This window comes from Trichoplusia ni, chromosome 10, assembly GCF_003590095.1.
Source record: "Trichoplusia ni isolate ovarian cell line Hi5 chromosome 10, tn1, whole genome shotgun sequence".
Taxonomy (NCBI): Eukaryota; Metazoa; Arthropoda; class Insecta; order Lepidoptera; family Noctuidae; genus Trichoplusia; species Trichoplusia ni.
In genome coordinates, this window is record NC_039487.1 from 3,263,318 (window position 1) to 3,275,273 (window position 11,956).

The 11,956-nt window shown below is 32.7% G+C and overlaps 1 protein-coding gene across 1 annotated transcript in view; it reads right to left on the reverse strand.

The window, feature by feature from the left end:
* LOC113498250 (organic cation transporter protein-like) overlaps positions 1–7,090 on the reverse strand; it is a 52,060-nt gene extending 44,970 nt beyond the window's left edge. The window contains exon 1 of the mRNA XM_026878193.1: positions 6,501–7,090. Coding sequence (XP_026733994.1) covers positions 6,501–6,603 — 103 coding nt within the window. The 5' untranslated portion in view covers positions 6,604–7,090. The remainder of the gene's footprint in view (positions 1–6,500) is intronic.
* Between the last annotated feature and the right edge of the window lie 4,866 nt (positions 7,091–11,956).

The following is an 11,956-nucleotide window of genomic DNA, read 5'->3' on the forward strand; positions in this document are numbered from 1 at the left end:
GTTCATTAATATAAAAGAGGTGTAATGATGTGGAAAAGCGCGTCGTTCACTTTTTATTGTATTAGGTAAACGAGTTTACCAAAATGTCACAGTGCAGTACCGTTACGAACAAAAGTTACTAAAACGACAACTTGTGAATAAGAAAAGACGTAATAAATTTTAAAGAACTATAAAGTCGAATTTATGCTAAATCAATAATATTTTCTACTAGTGTAAAAAATAATCGCTAGAAATTCCCGAGACTGAAGAATACCCTTTTGTTTAACAATTATTAATGCTATAGTGCCTTTGCTTGTAATTGTACCAGCTATTACCATGCCAAGACCTGTCAAAATAATAATAAATGGTTATGATACAGGTTCTAAATGGGTTATACCTTAACTCAAATTTTCAAGCATTTAAATTGTTCTTAACAAGTTTTATGTAAGACGAATGTGTTTTAGATATCGATAAAGATTATGGATACACTTTATTTATACGCATAAAATATGTAAAGTTTTCGGATTAATCGGTGGGAAGCATTAATATTATAGATTACATACACAAACTGGCAGACACTATTATACATACCTATATCACAAAACGTTAAACCAGTAGACGTATGCAGTTAGCCTAAGCTCCTATAATAAATTCTCTCCTCAAAATAATTTCCTCTTTCGAACAGAAAAACAATATTTAGTTTAATCCTATAATTGTAATGTGCAGTATCAACAAACACTGAGAGCGTAACCAATTTCCACTACTAATTGAAGTATTCGCAAATAACAGGTCATTATTTCTTTAACTTGTATAGGTTAATTCGGGTGTAACGTAAACTAATGACCCTTTTTTAGTAATCTCTACTATAAGAAGACTTCAGGCGAAGCAAAGATAAAACAAACTACGTTAATATTCACTTATTAAATACTGCCCCTGCTGCGGTGTAATAGCCTGGACAGCCAGACAAGGATAAATTGGTGTTCCTCTAAGTTTGTTGTTACTTTCTATGATTTAAAAAATTAAACTTACTCAAAAGCTAAGTAAGCTACATAGGACTGTTGACTGCACGTATAGCCGAGTGGTTCAGTTCACCACGCCAAACCCACTGACCGCGACGTGGTGCGTTCCCCGCGTAGATCAAACCTTTGTGTGATCCACGAATGCTTGTGCTGAGTCTGGGTATGTTTGTGCATGTGACTTGAATGCTTGCGAAACCCCATTTACACAAGGATTAAATTTTTTCATTAGATTTTACAGAAAAGGCATAAATATTAGATTTACACCGATTAAAAACAACCCGTTATTTGATTGTTATCATTGGCATTGCCGAGTCTGCGGCAATTACGCCACTCAATACAAATTAATATGATTGCGGATGATCGAGATAGCGCAGTACAAAACGTAATACGGCTTCTCTCTTTAACAACTTCATTAATATTACTAAAATACGTGGTAGCAAACTGTACAACTGCACACATTACCGTTTCTCCCACAACAAATCCTTGACTATAACGGATTAAATCACAAAATGTATTTCAATGACCTTACAATATGTTCAAACAGTTTCGCAAACAAACAAAGAGTGATCTCTAAAATACGACTTTTGTTTATTGAAGGATCAATTCTGTATTATGTACGTACTGTTTTGCGGAGACTCTGAGAGGCTAAGAAACCGTGTGACTCATTCATTGATCTCTGGACACAAGATTGACGGTTTAATTTTCTTGTCTGTAAACGCATATGCATTACAAAGGTACGTCTCGTGTTTTAATGTATTTTAACTGCTTATCCGCGCTGAAAAAGACAGGCGTTAGGTCGTGTCAGTTTTGTTTTTCTTTAGTTGAAGAATATAGGCCTCTTTGGGATGAAAATACATCCTATGTATATAAACTCTCGAGTCACAATGTTAGTTACCATACACCTACGAGACTGACTTTTAAGAAATTTAAAATTCCTTATTTACTAAGTAAGGTCTGAGCAGCGGCCCCTACATTTTTAAATAGAGCTAGTTTTTAAATTGGGATATTCTTGGTATTTTAATAAATAAAAATGTTATCATGGAGCTATTTACAATATCGTATACACATAACTTAGACACTTACTTCTTCGACCTCCAATGCTTTACCATGCGTACTCGGTATTAAAAAAAAATTAACGATACCGCATTGGTTGGTTAAAAGCGCCACATAGGTTGACTTGTCACCTATCCTAGCAAATCAAGCTAAGTACATTTATAAAATAAATTAGATAATTAACCAACTCATATTCCCAAAATATATTTACGTGTTGCGATGGCGTGCTTTAATATTACAATAACGTTAAAAATGTTGACGTGGATACGTGTCTAGGCTGCGTTACGCTTTTGGTGACATTGAGAACCTACATACCTTCATTTCTGTCGTGATTAAACTATTAAAATCTTAATCTTATTAATATTATAATGTGCCTATTTCTAAGTAAATGATTCGTTTTATGGCATTTTAATCAGGCAATAACGTTATAAATATAATTTTACAATAATAGCTTGTAATGGTTATCTAAAGGTTAATTGGTGACTACATTCTCAGTTTATCTGAAGTGTGATGTATGAGCTGAGTTGTTATTAGTGAGGCCCCGAGGAATCAATCGGTTTCTCTCCTTTTCTTTTGCTCGTAGCGAGCTGTTGTACAGTGGTACACCGCTTTCCTCGATAAATGGATTATCCAATACAAAAAGATCTTTAAATTGAAATAACTGTTCTTGGTTAGCTCATTGTTTTAATTTACATATGGTTATTAAAGATATACATTATCACATCGCCTGAAGTATGATTTACTCCTGAAGGTATTAAAAAGAGAATAAATACAAAAAAGAAATGTGATTTAATTTAATAGTATATAATAAAAACACTTCTCGTTATGGCTTCGGAATTAACTAGTAATGTACTGTATAAAAACATTTTTTATCATTTAAGTAAAGTGATATAACTTGTGTAAATAACGAAGTTATTATTTATGCTCTCATAGTTATCAAAACGTTTTCTTCCTTAATAAATAAAACTGACACACATTTTAATATAAAAGAATTCTTCAACTTTACTAAAGAACCGGATTCTTAAGTAAATATTAGCATTAAGTAATTAATATTCATAAAAACGACCAATTACATTTATGAGGCGGCTTCTATCATATGATCGCCATTAGTTTTAAACGAGACTACTCTTTGCTAAGTGACGCCCAAAGCTGCATATTTGTCTCTACATTAAATGAGACTTGCAAGGGTTTTAGTCAGCAAATGTCTGACACTCTCTTTAGCTCAACAATTAACAAGTGAAATCGTTTGATGATTTCATATCCGCAAAAGTGAGGTAGCGTGCCGCCTAAAAACATCCTTTAACTCCTACTACAGCTTAAAATCATTATTATTTTAATGCTTACGAAGAAATCATACATAATAATGTAGATAGTTCAAATTAAGATGACGTTTTAGAACCAAGAACTGCGTCAAACTGCAACAGCCGCATCAGTCTAGTCTCTTCGAAATCGTACTTTATATGTATGCATGTATTCAATGAATAAGAATTTAAGGTAAATAGTAATTGTGTGTTAATAATACATTCAATTAGAACGAGATCTGAAGATACGCCGTGTCAGATTTGTATCAACAGACCCATTACTCAGATTGATTGATGAAGACATTTGTAACAAATACTTCTGTTTGTATTTACCGACATACCTTTGCTTTACTTAATTAATATTTAATGCTAAAATATACGTAAATAATAGCCAAGAATGTAGATCCATGTAAGTTCCTCAATTAACAACTCCTGACTACTCCTGAGTTCCAATAACATTCCTTCTCATGGTAATGTCTAAGAAAATGTCGACTCCGATGACCTTAACAAAATTACAAGGCATGTAAAAGTGATAATACATCCCACTTCATGGTTTAAATAGTAGGCTTTTGGATAAAGCTTTTCTGTTTTTCATGATTAAGCTAAGATATAGTACATTAGACATAAAGAACTTACTACAAAATCTATGTAATGAAAGATTGTTAGGTTCATAGATTTTATAGAAGAGGGTAACTTTCACGTCACTGTACTGTTAATAACACTGAAAAAAGGAAAACCGCTAGGAATAAGTATTTTACAATAGTGTGGAGGGAATTGTTGCGTTTTGTCCTAAAACACCTCTGTTATAAAGCCAGTCAAAAACGATGATTTTGTCACTTAACAAAATATTTAATATTAAGCCAAACAACGATGACTGGATTTTGGTTAATTAATAAACGATTCGCTATTAAAAATAAGGTATCTCTGGCTGACTGACCCACTTAAGTTTCAATACATATTAGCGTTGAAGTCACTCAACGGAATTAATAGCTTCTACATTTAAAACAGACATATTCCGAGCCACTTTGGCTAATACATATATTATTGGCGATTATACATTAATATTGCATTTAAGCAATAAAATAATGTTCTATTTTAAATGAACCACGTGAATAAAGGTGCGAGACCTTTTCAAAGTTGTATAACTGGTTATTTAACAGCCCTAGCCAGTTCAATCAATGCGGGATCAAGAATGGAATCCGAAGACGATCTCCGACGTAATTTTATGCAACATTTGTAAACTTTATTTTAACATATTGTTTTTTTAATTGTTCACGTTATATTTAGAATCGCTTGACCACAGTTTCAAAAATAGAAAATTGCAATTTCGCTGTTTTATCAAAATATAACGTTATATTTACTATATACTTATAGAATATTGACGTAATAATTTTCAGTTAATATTTCACATGAATAAAAGCCATGTGCCACCGTAAGCTACAAATTAAATATGAAGTTAAAAGCATTCTGAGCATAACAAAGATATTTTATTATACAGAAAAATTAGCTCTCTATTTAGCTTCGAACTTATCTAATATATAAAATTCCCGTGTCACGATGTTAGTTACCGTACTCCTCCGAAACGGCTTCACAGATTTTTACCAAATTTTATATGCGTATTCTGTAGGTCTGAGAATAGAACAACATCTATTTTTCATACCCCCAAGTGATAAGGGTTGCTCACACTAAAAAAAAATATTTTATTTCTTGGACGAAATTGTTTGATTTTATTTTTATTATAATGTGGCATTAAAAATACATACAACTAGAAAAAAAATCGGCAAAACAACGTTTGCTGGGTCAGCTAGTAACATCTAAGAAAACTTAAATAGTGTAACGAAATAACTCTGTTTTGTTGGTTATAAAATTAGTTACGAACTAATTATCCTAGAGCTCAACCATAGGCTGAATTTCATGTAGATTCGCTACGGTCTCTACGGCTACGAACCGTAGAATACATTCAATTTCCAACTATTGTTGGTGTTCAATAATTATACTAATTATGTGTATCGTCCATATAAAGATGTTTTAATTGCATTCTTTGTTAGATGTAGAGTATTTATTAATAAGTTATCATATCATAGCTCACATGCCATGAATCACAGTGATGCAACTTATGCTGAGCATATTTTTACAGACGTAAATAAAAAAAAAACTATACATACCTATAAGACTTTTAAAAGCGAATTCTGTAGGGAGGAGGGAATAAAAGAAAACTTGAAGTTTATGTGTCGAGATCTTGGGAATAAACGTATTTTGTATTTCTGTTTTGTCTTAAATAATAAATTAATTTAAAAATAATGTGAGATAGCAGGTTTTACAAAATGGTTGACAATATTTTGTGACCAATAAAACTACAACTTTATATTGTTATTACTAAACATAACGAATAGTTTTACTGCTTAAATTTTCAATTCAATGCGGTGTTTTATTATCTAATATCGTATTAAGTTTCAACCTATTATTTTATATCCAATAATAGGTATTGGATATAAAATTATATGAAATTGTTACGCAATAGTATTACGTTCTCATTTTTATGATATTTATTTAGCTCATTAATATGCATTCAAAAAAATCTATAAATCTATTGATATTTGCAAATATTAATATGCAAACGAATACCGGAAATTTACAAAACCTAATTAATGTTGAGGACACTCATACGTTTTACGTCTTCTTATAACACGTTGATAATATATAGCGATAATCTGATGATAAATTAATAGAGCCTATCGATATTATAATATTTAATAACTTATAATAAATACACGCGGCTTTTAGAATTAGTTTAATCACAAGAAGCTTAAAACACTAAGTGGCACCTGTCATAACTTTAATTTAAAACACAAGGAGTGGTTTATTTACAATATAACCTTTATGTTTTGTCTTCTGACTAGATCCAACTAATTGTAGGAACATATAAAAATATTGTACTGTTCGTCACGTAATTCACAGTTTTTTTTTATTATTGAAGTATGTATTGGCAGTAACACTTAAAAATATTATTTTGAATTTGGTAAATAAAGACTAGGTCGGTCATTGTTATGCGTGATTTACTACGTACGTCCATTCACCGGAACGGATGCTATTGAGACGTCACTCTCCTACTGAAACATTGACAGAAAGCTGTGTAATACAGACGTACTTGTTGCGCGCTTGCCGTCTCCCAGCAGCGGCAGGCTGTGCGGCTTCTGCAGCAACTCCTGCAGCTCCGGCTGGGGCTCACACGAATTGTTTTTCGACTTCATATTTATCACTTGCACTTTTGTCACTGAAGTCAATTACTTAAAAACTCCTTCGAACGAACTAAACACTGTTAGGCTGTACTGGTAGTTGATTTGCATGTCCGATGCTACACCAGAGGAGCGGAGGCGCATGGCTGTGTTCCACTGTGGGGTGTGAATGCGTCGGGGGCGAGAGCGAGCCGCTATATAGAGGCGGTGCTGCGAACTGCGAGACGCGAGGATACGAGCAGAGCCGCGCCGCGACTGAGCTGAGCGCGCCGGCATCCGGTCAAGGGTAGGCACCAACACCTAGCGGACGCCTATACCACCGTCCGGCCGTACTGCCGCCTTCGCCTTCGCGTTTTACTCCGAACAATATCCAATTCTTCCACAACAATAAAGGCTCTAATTAATAATTATGTTTCAAACAAATCAATTATCCAGTCCAAATTTAAACTCATTATTGAACTAGTCAATGAATTCTCAATTGCGCTATGAATGAAACTTTTAAACTGCGTCAAACGTAAATTGCAACTATCTTCAAATTAGTGTGAAGTACTCGAAACCTAAACAATTTAGTTGCGCTGTTTCGCAAGTTTTAAAGACCAGTATGTGCATCTATTTACAAATATGATTTATATAGATTCGTTAAGGTTTTGCAAAGGTGAATGACACGAAAAGTAAACGTATATAAAAGAAGTTAACCTTTACAGTTTCTGATAACAACGATATAACATTGTTTGGCCTGTTGATTAAGTATTTAGTGCCCCTGACTGCTATAACGGAGGTAAGGGGTTTGATTCCCACATGAAAAGTGTTTGAGTGATGAGCACAATCATTTGTTCTACGCTTGGGTGCAATTTATCTATAATACGTACTTATTTAGAAATACATTAGTATATTAACGGGTTTCTAGTGCTCGTAATACAGGCTTTAGTTTAAAAAGGCGATTTGTCAAAGTTGAGGAAAGTTATTTTATTATGTTTACCTTTTATAACAGAGAGTAGAGTCAGTAGGTCTTAGGGAGCTTCATAGACAGGCTAACATAGTGAAAGTATCGAAAGTATACTTGCAAATAGGTATCATTATAAAATGTTGCCTTGTAAGTCCTCCTTTTGATATAATAAGTAGGTACGTACGTACACGTAACTTGTTTTAGGATGCAGATTGGCCAGAATATATCGGAGACGCATCAATAAAAGGCGTGGTCTCGCAAAATTTATTTCTAATCTCGTTTATAAAACAGTTTGATTTATAAATTATTTTGCTTCGAAAATTTGTCCTATTTTTTTACTATAATACTACTAGCTATGTTGCTTTACGCAAAATTCACGGTTTCACTTTCCAAAAACAATGAGCAAATTTTTGGAATTATTATAATTTGTATTACCCTTGAGAATATAACTTAATACTTAATAGGTTTAAAACACTATCTGGAGGTGTATTATCCATTAAATAAACATTGCTGAGCTGACTACTTGTCTTTAGACGGCCTAGGGAATACCCGACTCTCGATTCCAATCGAGGTCTTTAACCTTTGTAAAAATACCAGCTTTACTATGGGTTACCTACTGTATAAAGCTATAAAATGGGATGCGTTGGTAAGGTTGTGCCCGACAGGGTAACTACTGCTCTCAACATAGTTCTTCATCATAGTAGTTCTCAGAAAAGTATTTTAAGTATTGAAGCAGTACTTCAGAGTTAATTCCGGTAACTCTGGAAAGTCAAGATATTTACTTTGTAGAGCAGCAACTTAAGCAGGCCTCACATCATTGATGTCTTTATAAAGCTACTGAAATTGATGGTTACACAACTATTATTTCTATAATTTTGTGGGATATCGTATTGTATAACCAACTATGTAATGTTTTAAATTTAATAAATAATCTATACTTCTATCATAAATATATACTAATATATACTATAATATATACTAAATAATATATATATTATAAAGAGGAAAGATTTGATTCTTTGTTTGTTTGTTTGACACGAACAGGCTTCGAAACTACTGGACCGATTCGAAAAATTCTTTCACTGTTGAGAAGCTATATTATCCCCGCTAAACATAGGCTATTTTATTTTAAATAATATTAGGGTACCGTAAGAAAATTGCGATAATGTAACCAAAGGTGTAAAATCGAAAACCTATTTCTGCGTACGCTGCTAATACTATTGACAATAGAACAAAATGATGTACTACGGGTTTGTTTACCACGCGGACGAAGTCGCGGGCAACTACTAGTAATAATAATAAAGGGCTAAAAATGGCGGGTTACCGTCTCCGCTGTTAATTATTATTTCAAGAAAAAACCACCCCTGCACTTAGAAATTTCTTCCTCGTATCGCGCTGGTTTAACAGATACAAAAACTCTCAAACTTAGAACAAGCATTTGTAAATCACAAAATGCAATGCACCACAACACCACTCGGCTATCCGTGTAATTGAAAATAAAAAGTTAAAGTAATTATTTTGTTTAAGCACATCGAGGTAGGTTATTCATTTATTGACATTTTAATTTGCTTTCTAAAATTTGGATACAATTAGAACAGTAACAATTACAGAAAAATTTCCGGTGTCTCGCATTTATACTTTAATACAAGACAGTAAAAAGTGAAGGGATAGCATATAAAGGTTAATTATAATTAGACCTAATTCGATTTGTTTCATGTAAACAGTTCAATTAGTTAGCCTTCGTTAAGGTTTTAACAATACCATTGTTTAAATCAAATGGATAATTTCCAATATTAGTTCTAAATTTTCCTCAATAAATATGTACCTATAATATCATTAAATCGATATAACTTTGAGAATCTAGTTACCTACAGGAGGTGGTAATTGTATGATAAGGAAACATAAAAAAAGGCATTGGGGATTCACCTGAATCCGACACAGTTAACATATTTTAATATTGGTTTGCTACCGCGTATTTTTGACATACCAATTTTTAAGTATGACACACCCAATAGAACTTATTTTCGTTGCAATTTAAACATAATGATTCGATTCAATCATAAATATTAAATTCCTTTGAGCCTGTATCTCTCATCCTTCTTTCCATTTATTTTGTACAAATTAGCTACAGCTAATATCACCAAATTATGGTTGATCATGTACCTAATATTTATTTAATATTTAAATATAATTGCGTGCAAAAATTACACACTATTAAAACAGAAAATAAGTAGCTAGGGAAATTTACGCGACAATAGGTCACTAACGTTTTAAATAACTATTTAAAGGGTTCCATTTTTATTCACGAAGCACTTTATATTGCTTGCCATTTATCCCTATGTTCGCATTGTTTTCTTAGAATTCAATAGCTCGAAATTTTGCATTCATAATGTGTTCTGAATATATAAAACTTACCTGAATGATATACATCTGTCATAGGTATTTTGCTACGGGACTTTTCTGTAGATATTAGTCATTTATTACATTCATAAAATCAAAGTAATCGGAATAGGTTTAGGTGTTCTAAACAAATAAGTGTCAATAATTAAATAAAGGTGTTTTATAACCGTTAAGATAATGTCCATTCAAGCGGTTATAATTGGTTTAATATTAATGTTATTTTACTATGATGACGGTATGGCCATGACCTAACCCGGGACTTGAACCCACACAGTTAAGGCAATACGTTCTATCAACAGGTCATTAACATTCGAAATTAATGATTTTCTGATAAACTTCTAATTAGTTTTTAATTAGCATGCAATCGAACTGAGTGCAGACTCTGGTTTTATTTGCTATTGAACTGCATTAAGTAACATTGATTTTAGATTATTGTTCGTTGCTTTCAATGACGTTTTCTTGTTTCGCCCTCTTTAGCCAACAAAGTGATTATTATTATTATTTTATGTTTTAATTAAAAGCTAGAAAAAATCGGCAGCTTCATACCAATAAACATTAGTTAGGCCAACAAAAAAGGTTCCATTTAACATATTTTTTACGCGGTTTTGAGCTTAGAAATATTCAAAACAAAACGTCTAATCATTAAAAATGATAAATGATAATAAGAAAAAAACAATGATATGGACAAAATACACATATTTTCTTTAAGCAAACCAGTCCTCAGAGTTATTAAATACGTAGAGACATTAATTATAGGTAACGTTACCATTAATTAATCGGTCACAAACCAGATCGGATTGCGTACAACGCTTGTTGTTCCTACTAGTTTTAATCAAACGTGGAAAATATTCTCGTGTTGTTAGAAGTACTCAGAACTTATCCATTCCTAGTATTTACTTAATAATAGGATTGGAACAGCAATGAAACAGCTGAACTTGGCGTTAACGAGAGCAGAATGCAGTACAACTCCTTCTGGTAAGACTATTGCAGTCGTGGAAGTGAGACAGAAGATTGCACGTCGTAGAGTTTTGTCTGTCTCACACAACTGCCACAGTTGTGTTTAAGGAGGTGGTGGTACGCCCCCAGGTATGCCACATCAGCAATCCGGTCACGATTTTAGCAAAAAGGGCATTTAAATAATGTGAAGGCAATGGTAATGGAATAAGACCATGTAGGTGGGAACATACCTAGGTACGTAGTTTTTAAAACATTTGAGGTCAAAAAGTAAATCGAAACATAAACACCTGCGTTTTACGAGCAAAGGATAGGAATTTTACCTACCTACTACGGATTTCAAACAACTTTCTTTTTGCATACAAATGTGTATCAAACAACAATTTGATAAAGTGTCTTAAAAATATCCTTTCACTACTACGAGATAATAATAATCACAAATCAGCCTATTATCTTTTCTAGGTTTTTTAATTGTTCACACAGAACAAATTTGGCAAAAAGTCCGTAAATTTACGGAAATTCAATCTCACCTACATTTTCCTTTACCTACTTATGTAGTCAATGCATGTTGTGATACAGAAATAAACATTGAATAAATACGGAGATTACTTTGGTACAGGAAGATTAATCTTTACATGAATTATTTATTGCTATCTGGAAAACTTTACACAAATAATATAATTTAACCCGATTGGCGTGCGCTGGTATTTGCTTGACGTACGATGCTTAATAGATCTCACCGCAAAAGCATGTAACTATTAAATGAATTAAAATAGTGTCGTAGGTCATCACATAGGTGTATATTTATAAACAAAATAAATAAAGTAAATCCATTTTAATATATCAGTTGAAGTCAATGTAAACATACAAGAATGGCTTGTGTAAGAACTTTACTTTTCAGAAGCTGTTATTGCCTCTCTTACGTAGAAAAATGTTTAGATGAAATTCATCTCAGTCTCAGTGCTACAGTAGGACACAAAGTTCTGTTCTATCGCTTATGTAACAAAACACCCCACCTCAACTACCTTATTCTGTTTAAACAAATTAAAACAGCGGTTTATTCAGACC